We start from the raw sequence: 18,047 nt of genomic DNA on the forward strand, positions 1-18,047 counted from the left end.
TGTTGTGCATAATAGAAGCGGATGCACTGTCCTATCCATTTTGAAATAGTCTGCTTTGTGATAGGTTTTCCTTGTGATCCTGCAGCATAGGCTACAAACAGTTGCTGAGTTTTTCTGAAAGCTTTTGTTTTGTCCACGTAGAATCGTAGCTGGCTGTGTATATCCAAAGCGTGCAGAAGTCTCTCCCCTTTATTCTGGGGATTTGGATAGAAAGTTGGCAAATGAATGGTTTGGTTCAGGGCCACATTGGAAACTACTTTTGGCATGAATGTTGGGTTTGTCCTGAGAGAAATCCTGCGCTGGTGAAAAATGATGAAAGGTTCCACAGGGATTAATGCCTGTAACTCTGATACTCTTCTTGCTGAAGTTATTGCTAGCAGCAGAGCAGTTTTCCATAAGAATTTTATATCAGCTGTGCTGGCTGGTTCAAAAGGAGGCAGTGTGAGTTTTTCTAAAACAAAATTGAGATCCCAAGTTTGTACCGGTGCTCTTCTTGGGGGGTCTTATGTTTTTGCCCCTCTGAGGTACTGTCTTAGTAAAGGATGTAAAAAAATAGGAGGCTCCGTATTGTAATGGGCTGAAATGGCAGAGGCATGGATTTTAACTGATGAGAAAGATAGGCCTTTGTCCAGCATCTCAGTTAGGTATTGTAAAATCTGAGGTATATTTGGAACAAGTGGTTTGAGCCCTTGTGCCTGGTTCCAAGCACAGAATCTCTTCCATTTTTCTGCATAAGATTTCCTAGTGCTGGGCCTCCTGGCTTCTAAAATGACATCCATGACAGCTTTTGAGAGAGGTGCAGTCTGAGTGGCTACATTATCTGCCATGCTGCCAGATTTAAGGTTCTGAGTTGACTGTGCAGAATCTGATTGTTTTGTTGAGTCAGAAGACGAGGAATTTGAGGTTAAAGCCAAGCTGGGCCCTGAGACAAGCTCTTTATGATTGGGTACTAGTGCTGGTGTGGCCAGTCTGGGGCAATCAGGATCATTTTTGGCCTTTCTTGTCTGACTTTTAGGAGCACCTTGGTAAAGAGGCGGCATTGGAGGGCAGGCATAGACTGTCAGGGCTTTCCAGCTGAATGATAGAGCATCCACTTTCCATGCTTGAGAGTGATAAGTTCTTGTGCAGAATTTCTGTAGTTGGCAATTGTGAGGGGAGACAAAGATCTATGTCTGGGTGTCCCCATTTCCTTGTTACCATGCTGAAAAAAACCTGTGGATTTAGTTTCCATTCCTGAGGGTCCATGAGATTTCTGCTTAGTTCGTCTGCCAGTGTACTTTTTGTTCCTTGCAGGAATTGTGCCTGCAGATGTACCTGACAGGTTAGTGCTGTGTTCCACAAGGTCATGGCTTGCCTGCATAGGGGGTAGGAATGTGTGCCCCCTTGCTTGTTTATGTACCACATAACTGTGGTATTGTCCGTCTTTATTAGTAGTTGTCCTGGATGTAGTACGTCCTTGAAAGCTGCCAGGGCATTCTGTACAGTTAGCATCTCTTTCTGATTGATGCGAAGATGCAGTTGTTCCTTGGGCCACGTGCCCTGAATACATTTTCCTGCCATATGTGCCCCCCAGGCATAATCCGATGCATCCGTTGTTATTGTCTGCCTGGCTGTGGGTAAGGCGAAAGGCTGTCCCTTGTTGTGGTAACAGGCCTGGGACCACCATCGAAACTCCTGTTGTAGGCAGGGAATTAAAGTTATGATGGTCTCCAGGCTGTGACAATGTTGAGTCCAAACACTTTTTAGATACGATTGTAGTTTCCTCATATGCAGTCTTGCATATGGAATTAGTAGAATGCAGGATGCCATGAAGCTCAGGGCCTGCAGAATTTTGCTTGCAGGGAGCTGGGTCTTTGTTGCCATCAGTTGAAAGTATTCAGTCAGTTGCCTTTGTTTGTCTGGCGTGAGATAAGCCATCTGGGCAGTTGTATTTAAGCTTGCACCCAGGAATATTATCTCTTGAGAGGGCACTAGTTTTGATTTCTTTTCGTTTACTGTGTACCCTAGGCAAATTAGTAATCTTTTTACAAAAGCCAGATGCTTTAGTAAAATGCTCTTGCTCACTGCTTGAATAAGGCAGTCGTCTAAGTAGGGATATATTTGAATTTCTTTTTGTCTGCAAAATGCAATTACTGGTGCTAGGCATTTTGAGAAGACCCTGGGCGCAGTAGATAAGCCAAAGGGCAGTGCAGAGAATTGGTAATGCATTGAGCCAGCTATGAATCTGAGGTATCTTCTGCAAGTTTGTCTGATTGGGACATGCAAGTATGCCTCCTTGAGGTCCAAAGTAACTAGCCAAGCCTTCTTTCCCAGCATGGGTAGAAGCTGCTGTAGTGTTAACATTATGAATTTTGGAACATCCTGGAAAGTATTTAGGATTGACAGGTCCAGTATTGGTCTCCAGGCTTTGTCCTTTCTGGATATTAAGAAATGTCTTGAGTAAAATCCTTGCCCCTGTTCTTGCTGTAGTACTCTTTGAATAGCTCCCATGTCCATGAGAGCAGCAATTTGTTTTTGCGCCTGTGCCCATTGGTTTTGTGGCAGGTCCAGCATACGTTTTGATTTTGGAAGCGTGTGAAAGTGGAACCTGTAACCCTGAGAAACAATATTCAGTAACCATTTTTCCTTTTAAGATTATGTGCCAATCTTTAGAGAAAAGTGCTAGCTTTCCCCCTAGGGGGTGCTGCCAAAAGATAAGTGCTTGGCATCTGTAGAGGGAAGTCATTGGGACTGTTTCCTATAAGGTTGTGATTTGTCTTCCCCTCCTTTGAGAATATCCCTAATCAGAAGAGGAATCAGAGGAAATAGAAACCTGGTCAGAGGAATCATAGTCAGTGTCTTGCCTAAGCCTTTTGTCAGGAGGGGGATGGGAACCCCTGATTAATGTAATTAGGTCTTCGGCCATTTTAAGCATCCATTTCTTTGGCATGGATGGCTGTTCAGTAGAATGCTGTACTTGTTTCCTGGTCTTTAATGGTGTTTTTAACTTTGCCTTGGCTGCTGTAGTGGGCTTAATTGTAAGCTGTGAAGGTTTGAAAACACCCTCAGAAGCCAATGCCTGCTCAGCGGCTCCGGACCCATCTGAGGGAATAGTTTCCGTAGGCCCAATACCTTGAGTTTCCACAGGCGTCAGTGTCTCCACATGGCTGTCGGATACGGCCTGTGGCTCTGAAGTAGCGGGTGTCAGGGGCTGCGAACGCGCCTCACTGAGAACTGACAACTGTTCTAGAAGAGTATTCGTCATCGGTTTTGGACCTCGGATGCCTGTCCTTTTCTTTGTCTTTGCATTTTTTATAAATTCCGGTCGTCGGTTGCTCCGACGACATTATGTAATTAAACCTTCGGCCAAAATAATGTAAAGCAAAATCAGACGTTTAATAGTGCGTTTATTGAATCTATAACAAAACCGACAACTGGTAACGTCTTCAGGGCCTAGGCAAGGAATACAGTAAGAGTGAAAGTCCTTATGAGGTATTTGCTTCCCACAAGAGATACAATTATTAACTTTTACTGACATCGGTCTGGAGCAAGAAAATGTTTCCCCAGTGGGGTACTTAGCTTTATTGAAGACTACGGTTCTGAAACTCAATTTTGAAAATCTCAGGAGTCGGCCGACCAGCACTTGCGAACTGCTTTTGCTTCGGGCACCGCGCGGCAAAAAAAGACTGAAGAAAATGTCGTCGGTTGCATCTTTTATACACCTGGCACACTGACGTCAGGGAAGAGGCGACAGCAACCGACGCTGGACCAAGACTTTGGAACTTGGGCCGACTGCGGGTAGCCTGCCGGCGGATAACCCAAGTGTAATGACTGCAACAGTGAAACACGATGAACATCATGTAGTGCAGTGTTATAACAAGTGACAGTACAAAAGTCCTAAACCAAAGAACTTTTTAGACATCCAAAATAAGCCAATTGTCCTGATGGATTATTTAAAAGAGTCATTGTATGGTGTAATAGTACAAAAGTCCTAGTACAAGGCATATGATTTTGGATCTTGTACAGGAAACTTGCCTACCCGAGCCTTTGAACAAATGGACATCTATGAAAAAGTTACAACTCTTTCCCCATGAAGATACAACTACAAAACTGACCAAAGCTATTTTAGCACAATGAAAAATTAAGCAAAAACTATTGCAGCTTGCAGAAAATTATGCCAAGCATCTAGGTAAACATGCCACTTTTTCTTACCTCCAACAAAAAGGGTAGTTGTGTTTGTAAGTGCCACTGTAGACCAGCCTGCCACATTCCTTCAGTTTCTTTATAATGTTCTTGTCTGCATCCTGTATGTGCAAATATAAATTAATCAAAGAATATCTGTTAAAGAGAACACCCAGAGTGTATTAAGAGTCTTTATTTTCAGTTTTGTACTCCCGTAATGTGCTGGACAATTCCAACACACAAGACTAAGGCTACATAAACAGCCTATATAATTTACTTTACTTTATAGTATAGACTAACTACCCTACACTAGCATGAACCTGTACACTTTCACACAACTAATTAAACAGCCTCACATATGATAGCAAGACATCAAATTCCCTATTAGACTAGATTTGAGTAGCAGAGCCTAGCAAATACACCACCACAGTTACAATGTCAGACTCTCTAACTGAACTCCCAATCTATACAACCAGACATCTCACACATTCAACTTAAACATGATGTTTATAAAACACTCAGCCTTTTCCAGGTTTAGCCCAGAATTGTTCACTACTACCCTATCATCCATTAACTGGAATTTCCTAAGAATCCTCCTCCTAGATGGTGCTGTAAATAAATTCAATACAACATTTCTGAATATTCTTGCACCTTTTTGAACAGACTGAAAACAAAGCATTTTGCCTATCCAGAGAGTAGAGTGCTAATGCAGGATACAGAACAAGCATGGAAAGAATGGCAAAAATGTAAAACACCATAATATCTTAAAAACATCAGAATGCTTTGCAATCAAACTAAAAAGAAAAATTAATGAAGACGAAGAACTATACTACCATAACTTTCAGAATGATAACAAAAACACAAAAAATCTGGACAGCCATTAAAATCTTGCATCCCAGCAAAAATTCAACTCTGACCCAATAACTAACCACTCAAAACCACAAGTAAACTCTTACATCACAGATAATATCTATAACCCATCTACTCATTAAGCAACTCTATTTTCCTTTTTAAACTATGTTGCATATTTCTCTTGACTACTCTGATTGTATTTACATCCCTTTATTTATTCTTGTATCATGCACTGTACATTTTTACTGTGGTAACCTGTTTATGCATACTGTTAATACTTTATATTTGCTCATGTATCCTTATACTTTATTGTATTCATTTTATTGTCCTAACTTGGAGCTTAACTCCTCGGGCCTCTACTGAAAATGGACATGTATCCAGTTAGACTAGCCCGGTTAACAAATGTAAAATAAATAAAATAAAATAAATAATAAATAAAAATATAGCACCTCTAACCAAGAAATCTCACACATCTAATCCTAATCCGGCCCAGCAGTTATGTATCACCACATCCGCCTTTCACCTTTAAACATGTGCCTACATCTTACATAAAATTAACTCGAACCATGTTCTACTTCAGCTGATGACCTGCTAAGCCAGGACCTTAAAAAAGCAGCCAACACATTGCTTATCCTGTTCTCAATCCTTATAAATAGGTCAGTGAATCCCACGCTCCCTCCCTCTGAAAAAAGTCATACATTATCCCTCTGCACAAAGGAGGAAATTCAACAGACTTTACTAACTTTAAACCTATAACAATCTCATCATCCCTTTCCAAAATAATTGAACAAAGTACTCAAAACAACTACTTAACCATCTCCTACAGGAAGAACTCATATCCCCCCACACAAGGCTTCTGTCCTTCTCATAGTACTTAGCATTGCACTTCTAACCTATACAGATACTGTCAATAAAGCAAGTGATAATGACAAATTAGTCTCCTCCTTATTTCTGTATTTGCCCAAAGTCTTCAGCAGTTTGTCACAGCAAACTTCTACTTCAAATGTCCTAATTAGGTCTCTTTTTCGCCCACCATTCTATGGTTCAAAAGCTACCTATCCAATAGCTATTCAGTCAGTAAAATGGCACTCCACCCTCTCTTTATACCTCACAGTCACCACCTGTGTACCACAAGGCTCTATCCTTGGTTCTCTGATATAACATTCTCACCAATACGCTCCACAGAATAGGCCTCCCCTAACACAGTAAGCAGAGAACTCCACACTCATTTGCACATCTAATACAGCAGACCTCCAAAAATTTACTCAGGAAGCATTAACAGCCACTGAAATATGGCTTTGTAACCCAGCTCATGATAAACCCTTAAAAATATATATATATTTTTTTTCCACGAGAGAAAAATAAAGTTCACTCTCTTGATAACCACGAAAATAACTTCTCTTAGCAAGTTATTAGGAATGATAAAGGATGATAATTGTACATTTGACCTGCATATACAAAACTGCATAATTAAAACTCATTAAAAACTAGGGATGCTTTACAGAGCCAAAAACACTCTCACCAACGGAACTAAAACTACATTTGCTTCTACTTACATCCTCTCCACACTTCTTTATGGTACTCCCAAATCCTTACTAACCTCCAGGCGTCACAAATCAAAATGAACAATGCTACAGCAAAGTAGTTACATTTGCAGTAAATACCCCCTTTCAGAGCCCACCACTGTATAGCACTAAAAAGCCTGAATTGGTTAGAACTACACTACTGCCTAATACATACACAGCTTCTGACCACCTATAAAATTATCTAGCATCCATCTGCTTGTCTAGCATTAAACATTCTACACGACTATGTCCTCAGTTGGTCATTACAATCCATTGGCCAAAAACAGCTGTCTGTCCACAAACCTATCAAATCTGCTGGGCATTGTCGATACTTGTAATATGTTGCTAATGCCTGAACTCCTTACCTGTATCCATCAGGTCAATACCCTCCCTCCCATCCTTCAAAACCATTATGAAAGACTTCCTAACCAACAGTTGGTTCTGTTCTTGCTCAACACCAGGATAAAACTATATCCCTAAATGTGAACAAGTACATATTACATCTTTTTACTGTCCCTTCTTCACTCACTTCCTTACTTCTACCAATTTCTCTCCTCTGACTTTCTCTCTAAATATACCATAAGCTGGCTTTTTCTCTCACTTCATATTACAATTTCTGCTTGTACTAACTTGCTTTTAATTTCTCTATGAACTGGCTAAAATTTCTCTAATTAAATCATTGTCATAAGTTATCTATTCCTAACAGATGTTTTCATATGTCTAATTTGGTATAATTATTTGAACTGCAAAGTTTTTGCATTATTTTTGAAGATTGTAAAGTTATTTTTCTTAAAATATTTTGAAATACTTTGCAGCTTTTCTCCCCTGGGCCTCTTTTGAAAAAGGGCTCCTACCCAGTTGGACTTTAGTAGTAATCAAATATCAATGAATAAAACATTAATTTATAATAACATAATAGGTTACATATGTCAGCTTAGTTACATATGCTATCTTAGTAAAAGCTGATTTACTTACACAAGATGCCACCGTCAGTAAACTGAAACAAGATGAGCTGCCCAGTACAAAATTGGTATACTGCTTGTGTTTAGCCATCAAAATTGGTAATCTAATTCTCTTGATTCCTGCTCCAATTATTTGAGCACCAAATGCATGTCTTCCCCACTAACCACATGCTGCCCTAAGTTTGCTCCTAATGATCCATGTTTTCCTTTGTATCCCCAGTATTAGCCCCCACTACCACCACCCCCCCCGAGCTGGGAAGTCGCTCAGTGAAGAGCTGATGAAAGAACATATGCCAACACACACACTTTTTTTTTTTAATGTCCTAACTAGGCAGAGTTATTGATGTCACATGCATCAGTGCATTAAAATATCAGTTAGCTAAGCACTTCTCTGCTGAACTGTAACTATCTGTTACATGGCTGTGGCACTACCCCTATCACCAGGGGCATGTCAGATCACCATGCAGAAACACCTCCTTTACTCCAATTTTGGGCAAGCTACAGAAAAAAAACTATAAAGCTGCTCCTTCCTTAGCCTGCCTGGCTATACTAGCACCCAAGCCACTAACAGAACTTGGGTAATCAGAGTCGCAATCAGGGTTTACTAATTTTAAATGGGCGCACAGGCTGATGCAAAGACCACCTCCCTTTTTTGTCTCATATCAAATGATGTCCACCAACTGGAAATTTCAATTACTAAACAGAAGACCTTCAAAACACCCAGAGCTTACAGCCTTACTCTGTGACTACATCTAACTATTTTCTGCAGGTTTTAGCCAATACGGCAACAGTTAGGAAATGTGAAACATTCTGTAAGCGACAAACAATATTAACATATACTGGTGTTACAAAACAAAGGAAGGTATATAACCCACACTCAGACTCCCAATTAAGTTTTCTTTCAGATTTCAGTAATGACCGTCTTACACTATCCTTCACAAATTTCCATTTCTAACCGGTATTATAGCATAAAGGAACTGATTATTGACTACAACCCAGATTAGCAAGTGCTCAATCAGCTGTTCAGGCACTGGAGAAGCAGCCAGACAACAACTGCTGATTCTCCCTTTCTGGAAGGGAGGATAGGTTTCCTGCCTTGATCCAGCACTCTCCCAGCAAGGGAAGGCACTGCTATAATCGCAAGACATACTGTCGCTGAATTCAGTAATGGGGGTGGGCTGGAGCTAATTGGCACTACAAGGGGTGATGTGTTCGATGTCAACACTTCCACCCACAATTACAGGACAGCATATGTATGGCTGCCTATAGCTCTACTCCATATTTCCACTTCCCCTTTTCAACATGAGAGAGATCAGGGAGGACAGCATTGGGGACTCTAAGTTAGGATTGACTGCAGCACACACACAAAGAACAACCAGTTGTTAAAAACAACAAATAAGCCACTGTAGTGTAGTCACAGAAATACTTTAAGCATTTTCACTCTGCATTCTCAAAGGACCATCAGAATTAATTATAAATAATACTTCAATTAAATTAAACATCTGGGCATGTGACCACTCCACAATCATTAAGGCCAGGTAAAACACTGGCATTTAATTTTATCTGCCATAATAATTTTTTATACAACAATACATTTCCCAATCTGCCCCGCTAGCATCCTTTACAACCCTTTCAACAATAAACATTTAAACCTTTTTAAAATCAACACACAAGAATGTTTATACAGTGCATAAGTGCCATCACCCTTTTGGATATTAAGAATATGTTCATATATCTGTTGTAATCTTCTCAGTTTTTCCCACATAAAATCGTTTTGAAAGCCCTCAGAACAAGGGCAATCTGTTCTTTCAGGATGATATGGCCTTCTGGTCATGCAACGACTTTTCATGCTAGGCATCTTCAGGTGTCCTTTGCAATACTACCAAGCTTTATATTTGCGATATCTGGCTAAACTCCTGGTGCCTCACAAACAGCAACTACTGAATGATCATCTGTCAAGACCACATTTTAATTATTTGTTGAGGGAAGAGATAATGGGCTCTGTCTTTCAGTGTGTATATACCACCTGTATTATTCTCACGAGCTTTTAAAGTATACATAGGGCTTCCTCATGTGCATCTTGACCAGGGTAAAGCTTGAGAACAAGCATCTATACAAAGTTCAGGAAAACTGACTAAACTGCAAGGCTGTGTCCTGTCCCAGCAAGGCTGCGGGGAAGGTTTTTATCCTTTGATGATGTCCCCCATTGATATTCCTCACATTTAATATACCTCTCTCAGTCTGAAGAGCAAGACTGCATCAGCAGACCCCCCCCCTTTTTTTTTTAATCTAGAACTCTCCTTACCACTACAGAAAATAATAAATCCTTAACTTCAATCACAAAGGTAACTGCAGGATCCATGAAACTATAAGTATTTGTAGACTCCTGTACAAGTATTTACAGGATTCCTACACTCTGTACTAACTCTAGCTTCATGGGGGCTGCAGGCAGACAATGATGCTCTACAGAAACAGGTTCAAATGTGTTTTCAAATACCTGGAAAATTGGAGGCAGTACTTGGGGGTCTCAGTTTCTCAATCCCAAAAAGATCAAAATGCACTTTATGAGACTCCACCATATCTTCCGAGACCATTTAAAATGCTGTCTCATTATACTAAGTATTTATGTGAAGGGGGCATTCTCCAAAGGGGGGCCTGATGCCATAGTCTCCATATCAATGGTGTCTCAGCCTTGGACAAAGGAGAACTACATAGTGAAGGACTATTTCTGAGAAGTCAGAAAGGTATAGTCTCTCTCTCAAGTTGATGAAGTGGCCATTCCCACTACTCAACACTGAGCATCTTGGGTGCCAATACAATCCACCAAAGGAGACAGTGGCCAAAACTAAGACCGGTAGTACACGTAAGAAAGCAAGATGTAGTACTTCACCAAAACCTCCTGTAAAAGGATTTATGCAGTGCCCTGAAAAGAAAACCCATCCAGACAGTAGAAAGATCTGTCAGGTGTTCATTGTGGGCACCTGGAAATCAGTGCCCTGACTGGAGGTCTTGCTTGCTTCTGTGAAGATTTGGTTAGCTACATGAAATAAGCTCCACATCTGCCTCTAAACAAGTCAGAACAGATGAGGCACAACATATGTGTGTCACAGGATTATGGGCCAGACAAACCAACAGCTTCTGAACCTAGTGCCCTAAAGCCTCAAAAAGATTTGCAAGGTTGCTACTGCCTCTAGTTCTCTACTAATAAGCTCCTTCACTATTAACTTTCTGTACTCGTCATCTTTCATAGGCCTTTATCTTTCTAGAGAATGCATTCTCTGGAATACTCAAACAGGGGGTACACCACCAACCCACAAAGATTAGGGACGCCCTTAAGGATAATACTAATGTAATTTTCCACACTGAAAGCCATCACATTTTAGACTCTCTTAAGTATTTTTGTTAAACAAGGCGCACTGCATGCAAGAACTTACATATGGGTCCCAATATGAATTTTTATGCAGCCTGTTGCAAGAGAGCATGTAAGCTTAACATTTTTTTTCCTAGGTGCTTCTTCCCCATCTTCCTGCTGACCATCAAGCCTCCCTCCACTCATTACACTCTAGCGGATCTGCCAAGCAACAGCAATTTAGAAGAGTAGTTATTCAGTAATATAACAATGACTTTGTGCTCCTGTCAGCATCCCAACAATGACAGCATTTGTGCAAGTCCCTAACCCTGCTGCATTTCTTTTTCTTTTTTTTGGGGGGGGGGGGCACAGCCTAAATGCATTACTACAAGGACTCACAATGCTATCTACCTACAACTGTGCACCCTAACACACTCAATACTGAAGGTTACCACAGGGTGGTGGCCTAGTGAGCTGAAAAGTTACCACTGCAATGGCACTCCTCTTTCTAGGGACTGTGGCTGTGCATACTCTGGTCAGTTAGCCTTAATTTGCTCTGGGGTGACCTGCATCTCACTTTTTGACCCATGAAAGACCCAGTCCTATCGGAACTCTTTCAGTGTTTCTACAAACACCCACACTAGATACATAATTCTGTTACCACTACAGGTCTAACAAAGTACTACTCAGACTACCTTTAAAGGCTAGTCTCGATAATTGGATGGGTAGGCACACATTTAAACCAGGAATTCAAGTATGGCCCTGCTCTTTTTGGAAAGACAGCACTATTAAGTGCTTGAAAAGGGAGGCACAAACTTTTGAGTGCCTCTGTTTAAAGGTGTACATGCCTAGTCATTTTATGATCCTCATTAGCTCTACCTAACATTACTCTAGTATAAGTTTATATAGAGATTAGCCTTACTGAACTTTTCGGCAATTACTCACAATTGTCAATATTTTCTGGGGTTTATGTTCGGCTAGCAAAATAAAGTATGACTGAAAGGCTAAATATCATATGTTACCAAACACAACTTGCTTCGAAATTATATCCAGCGAATGGCCATAGTTGGCCAACAACCAGGAGGCACCGTGATGCACAAGTTAAGTGAAGAAGTCTTTTATTTGCTCTCTTCCCCACTCTTGTGCGATCTTGGTGTTGGTATATATAGTTGGGGGGTGCAGCCCCCTGCCTTGGCTGGTTTGTTCACTTTGTTGGCCATTCGATGAATTTATTTTCGAAGTACAAACGTGTTTGGTAATGTACTGTTTCAATGTTTTCCGTATGGTATTTAGCCAATGATATTTTCTTTCGATATCCGAACACAGACCCATTTCCCTGTATCCGTATGTATTATCAGCAATTTAGCCACTCACTAATACTTCCACTAAAAATAAAATTTAACACTCCGGTGTCTCAAAGCTAATCTGAATTTAGGCCATGTAAAGTAATTAAGAAACAGCATTACAGACCTTTACATACTGCCCAGCAAAATCTGTGACTTCAGCAGTAAAGCAGCCTGAAGCATCAACTGGGCAAACTGGTGGAGAATCCTTCTGGATAACTTTGTACTCCATGCAAATCCTGTAGTCATCCTGTTATTAAAAGAGTTAATAATTTGCAATTAGAATATAACAACATTCACATATGTATCATCCTACATAGAAAAAGGAAAAACATTAAGTAAACAATCTGAAGTGCCTACTAGTGTCTTACATAATGCATGCCAATGATTCCACTAGTGTTCTACAAAATGTTCTATATAACCAAATCTATAAAACTGCACAATAACCCATTAAGTACTAGTTGCTAACATCGGTCTTGCTGTAAAGCTTAGAATTAGATGCATTTTTATTCAGGATGTTCCATCCTTACAGGAACAGTATTAAAACAAAACACTATATACTTACAGCACCAAAGTAAGGAGCCTGGTGTACAACACCTGTACCTTCCTCTTCCCGGACATAATCATCTACCAATACTCTGAAAGCTCCATTTTCCTTACACTAGGGATAAAAAAATAAATTAAATTAGTGGATATGCTGAAAACGTAAGATGTCTACAACTACCTACACATAAACCTGTGTTTTTTTTTTTTTGTCCATGGCTCAGCCATTGATAAAACACTGGAAGAACCTTGTCAAAGAAAAAAAGACATTATTAAAACAATGGTACAACACACATTTGTGTGACTAACACATTTTTATTCCTTTTTTCTTGGACATCCATAACCAGCCCCCAACCCCCTACCAAACACACAAAAGCACTGACCCATTCCTTCCCCCTTACCATCCTCTTGGGCTTAACAACCTCTAATAACATCCACAAGAGGGATTCTCCTAGACAGGAATATCTTTGGTAAAGTACAGTTGTGTACACTTACCATAAATGTAGATTTTCGAGTGTATTCTCTGTTGCAGTCATCACACTTGGGGTTATCTGCCTGCAGATAGCCCTCAGTCGGCCCGAATACCAGAGTCTTGGGATTTCTGCGTCAGATGCTGTCGCCTATTCCATGACATCATGCCGTCAGGGGTATAAAAACATGCAGCCGACGCCAATACATCAGTTTTTCTTGCCTCAGATGTCAGGAGACCCCAAAAAAGTAATCAATTACATGATGTGGAACACCTCTAGTAAAAAGTAAATACCATTGCCATAAGATATGGCCAAAAAGAGGATAGGTACAAAGTATAGAAAAAGTCAGGGGACTTGAGGGAGGGTAACCAGGACTGCAACAGTAAATACACTCGAACATCTACATTTACGGTAAGTGTACACAACTGTACTATGTTCTTCATCTTTCATTGTTGCAGTCATCACACTTGGGTTGATTCCCAAAGCTGAGGAAGGGTGGTAGCAGTCAAGAAGTATTGGGTCTGGCTAGCAGGCCTTGTAAGACTGCTGTGGCAAATCCAGCTCTGGATTTAGAAAAGATATACAAGTGGTAATGCTTGGTGAAGGTGTGTACAGAACTCCAGGCTGCAAATTCCAGGACGTCCCTGGTTGGGACTCCCCTGAGAAATGCTGTAGAGGTTGAGGTAGCCCTTGTGGAATGAGTTCTGATCCCCTGTGGGATATGATTTCCATGTTGTCTGTAGCAGAAATGAATGTAGTGTGCTATCCATTTGAAAATGGTTTGTTTTGAAATGGCCTTGCCCTTTGCCCCTGTAGCAAAGCTGACTAGCAGCTGGTCAGATTTTCTGAAAGGTTTAGTCCTGTCAAGGTAGAATCTGAGCTGTCTGTGCATGTCCAAGGAGTGCAGGAACTTTTCCCCTTTATTCTCAGGATTAGGGAAAAAGGTTGGTAAATGGATGGATTGATTTAAAGCCACGCTGGATACCACCTTGGGCATAAATGACGGGTTAGTCCTGAGGGAAACCCTGTCAGTCTGGAAAATAATGAAAGGTTCCACAGCCATTAGTGCCTGTAACTCAGACACTCTTCTTGCTGAAGTGATGGCTAGTAGTAAAGCTGTTTTCCAAGAGAGGAATTTTAACTCTGCTGCAGCAGCAGACTTAAAAGGGGGAAGTATGAGTTCCTCTAGTACAAAGTTAAGGTCCCAGGCAGGGACGGTAGCTCTCCTCGGGGGCCTTAAATTGTTAGCTCCTCTTGGGAACTGTTTGATGAGAGGGTGAGAAAAGAGAGGCAGCTCAGTATTGTAATGAGCTGAGATGGCAGAATCATGAATCTTGATTGATGAGAAGGATAGGCCTCTGTGGAGCAGCTCTGCTAGGTAATCTAGGATTTGAGGAAAGGTGGGCACAGCTGTGTCCATTCCTTGAGACTGGCTCCAAGAACAATATCTTTTCCACGTTTCTGAACAGGATTTCCTAGTACTAGGCCTTCCGGCCTCAAGGATGACATCCAGCACCTGTTTGCTGAGGGTTGCTGGTGGTGTATTCAGGGGATAAGCCAAGCTGCAAGGTTCAGGGTTTGCAGCTGTGGATGCAAAATCTGTCCCTCCTGCTGGGACAGCAGGGAGGGGGGTTTGATGTAGGTGTCAGGGTGGCACTGCTGTCAGACTGCGTAGTAGTGGGTACCAGTGATGGTGTGGCCAGTCTGGGCAATAAGGATTGTCCTAGGTCTGCTCTGCTTGATCTTGAGTAGTACTTGAGAGAGGAGGGGCAGAGGGGGAAAGGCATAAATTGAGAGGTTTTCCCATGTAAAGGATAGGGCATCCACTTTCCACGCTTTGCTGTGAGGATTTCTGGTGCAAAATATGCCCAAATTGATGGTTTTGGGGGTAGGCAAAGAGGTCTACCTCTGGTGTCCCCACCTGTGGATTAGAAGTTTGAATGAGTTGGGTTCCATTTTCCACTCGTGTGGGTCCAGTAGATTTCTGCTCAAGTCGTCTGCCAGTGAATTTTGTTTGCCTGGCAGGAATTGAGCTTGCAGGTGCACTTGGTTGCTCAAGGCTGTGTTCCACAGAGCCATGGCTAACCTGCAGAGTGGGTAGGAATGGGTCCCTCCTTGCTTGTTTATGTACCACATAACTGTGGTGTTGTCTGTCTTTATCAGGAGTTGTACTGGAAGGATAAGGTATTTGAAGGCTGTCACAGCATTCTGTCCAGCAAACATTTCTTTTTGATTGATATGCAGGGGAATTTGTCCTGGGCTCCATTTGCCTTTATTGCATTTGCTCGCCATGTGAGCCCCCCATGCATAGTCTGATGCGTCTGTTGTCAGGGTTTGGGCAGCAAGGAGTTGAGTGAAAGGAAGTCCCTTGTTGTGGTTGCATGCCTCTGCTCACCAAAGGAACTCTGCCCTTAGGCAAGGAATGATAGGAATCATTTTATTTATTTATTTTACATTTGTTGACCGGGCTGGTCCAACTGGATATATGTCCATTTTCAGTGGAGGCCCGGGGAGAAAAGCTCCACAGACAGAGTAATATTTTCAAAAACACAGGTACAATACAAAGTTTTGTCAATCATTACATTTCATTGCATATAATGTATTAATCAGGAAAAAATAAAAATAATCATAGTACATACCCAGTTATGGATACTCATACAAAGTATGTTCAGTTATACTTGTCTTTCGGTTTTTCTCGGTTAGGGGTCGCCACAGCGGAACTCCGGTCTGCTAATGATTGGCAGTAGATTTTCACGAACGCCGAGGTGCCAGCTCGACGTTCAACCTTCAACGAAGGCACTCCCATTTACGCATGTCTTTCGAACTCCCACCCAACCACGGGGAGGACATGCAGACTCCACACAGAATTACACTATTAAACTCTAAAGTCACACACACATTACCATTAGTAGATAAGTAAACAAGCTTAAACAGGTAGGAAGATTAGTGTCTAGGGGCAAGGTAGGAAGTTAGTCTGGGTTAGCACAGGGGCATAACCAATGTGATTTAAGGTAAGGTTTCAGTTTGCTTTTAAATAGGGTAACTGTGAATAGGGAGGTTAGGTGATTAGGGAGGGTGTTCCAGGTTTTACCCACTGTATTGGAGAACAATGAGTCACCAGACGAATTGTTGGTCTTAGCTGTTTGTACCAATAGTTTGTTTGATGAGCGTAGGGTCTTGAGATTATTATAGGGAGTGATAAGGTTAGTGAGTATTGGTGTATTTGTAGGTTGATACAGGATCTTATGAGCAACTATTAGTTGGTTCAATAGTATTAGATTTGACAACTCTAACCATCCTAGTTGCTTAAGATTATTACAATGTCCTGAGAATGCTGACACCAGAGACTTTTTAAGTACCATTGAAGTTTCCTCATATGAAGTCTTGCAAATGGAATTAGTAGACTGCATGAGGCCATGAATCCTAGGGCTTGCAGTATTTTTCTTGCGAACAGCTGGATTTTAGTGGCCATTAGTTTGAAGTAGTTTGTCAAATAAGCCTGTTTTTCTGGAGTGAGGAATGCCATCTGGGAAGTTGTGTTCAAGGTTGCTCCCAGGAATACAATCTTTTGGCTGGGTACCAGTTGTGATTTCTTTTCGTTGATGGTGTACCCCAGAGAAGTTAGGAGTCTCTCTACAAATGCCAGGTGCTGAAGTAGCAATTCCTGACTGTCCGCCTGAATCAGGCAATCGTCCAAGTATGGGTAAATTTGAATATTTCTCTGTCTGCAGTATGCAATGGTTGGAGCCAGGCACTTTGTGAACACCCTGGGCGCAGTAGATAAGCCAAAGGGAAGTGCAGAGAACTGATAGTGCATAGAGCCTGCCCTGAAACGCAGATATTTCCTGCAAGATTCCCTTATGGGGATGTGCAGATAAGCTTCTTTTAAGTCTAGAGTGACTAGCCAGGCGTCCTTGGCTAGCACAGGAAGAAGCTGTTGCAGTGTAAGCATTTTGAATTTTGGGACAACAAGGAAGGTGTTGAGAATTGACAGATCCAGGATAGGGCACCAAGAGCTCTCTTTTCTGGGCACCAGGAACAGTCTGGAGTAGAAACCCTGTCTCCCCTTTGCTCTGTTGGAACAGGCTGAATAGCCCAGATACTGAGAAGAGAAAGTACTTGCTTCTGAGCCTCTGCCCACTGGTTTGGAGGAAAGGCTGGCATCCTGTTTGGAGTTGGCAGTGAGTGGAAGTAGAATCTGTATGCCTGGGATACAATGTTTAGGACCCATCAGTATTGGGTAATGGACATCCAGTTTTTGCATGCAGGGTGAGTTTTACTCCTGGGGTGCAAGTACTTGGCCATGGCTGGGAAAAATGATAGACAAGTCATTCTGAACTTTTTCCATAAGGGGGTGGCTTACCACTCCCTGTTTTTGGGGAGGGAGCACTCCATTGTTTAGATCTCTGCATACCCAGAGACTGTAGTTTTAGTAGTCCGTTGCCCCTGGGTTTGGACTGAAGGCCAGGAAGGGACTGGAAAGGACCAGTTTTTAGAAGGCCAATGCCTACTGAATCTAGGAGGCTGCACCTGTAAGAAATATTTAACAGTTTGCATAGGTTTAGCTTTTTCCTCCATCTTTTTAAGAACAACTTCTGCTTTTGTGCCAAACAAACGTTCCTGGTTTAATGGAGCATCTAGTAATTTTGCTTTGACATGGTCTGGCAAGATTTGTTCCTGAAGCCAAGCATGCCTTCTCAGGACAGACCCAGTGACAGCAGCCCTGCAAGATGCTTCTAAGGCATCAAAGCCACACTGCAGAGTATGTTTACTAACCTGGTTTGCAGAATGCATGAACTCTT

The 18,047-nt window shown here is 41.6% G+C and overlaps 1 protein-coding gene across 2 annotated transcripts in view; it reads right to left on the minus strand.

The window, feature by feature from the left end:
* Positions 1-18,047, minus strand: part of IARS1 (isoleucyl-tRNA synthetase 1) — a 1,809,950-nt gene that overhangs the window by 1,421,146 nt on the left and 370,757 nt on the right. For both annotated transcript variants that reach the window (XM_044077404.1, XM_044077403.1), the window contains 3 exons: positions 12,798-12,893; positions 12,360-12,482; positions 4,192-4,283 (listed from right to left, as the gene is read on the minus strand). In XM_044077404.1, the coding sequence (XP_043933339.1) occupies positions 4,192-4,283; positions 12,360-12,482; positions 12,798-12,893 (311 nt within the window). The remainder of the gene's footprint in view (positions 1-4,191; positions 4,284-12,359; positions 12,483-12,797; positions 12,894-18,047) is intronic.

Source organism: Protopterus annectens, chromosome 7.part0 (genome assembly GCF_019279795.1).
Source record: "Protopterus annectens isolate FY-2018-M chromosome 7.part0, PAN1.0, whole genome shotgun sequence".
Classification (NCBI taxonomy): Eukaryota; Metazoa; Chordata; order Ceratodontiformes; family Protopteridae; genus Protopterus; species Protopterus annectens.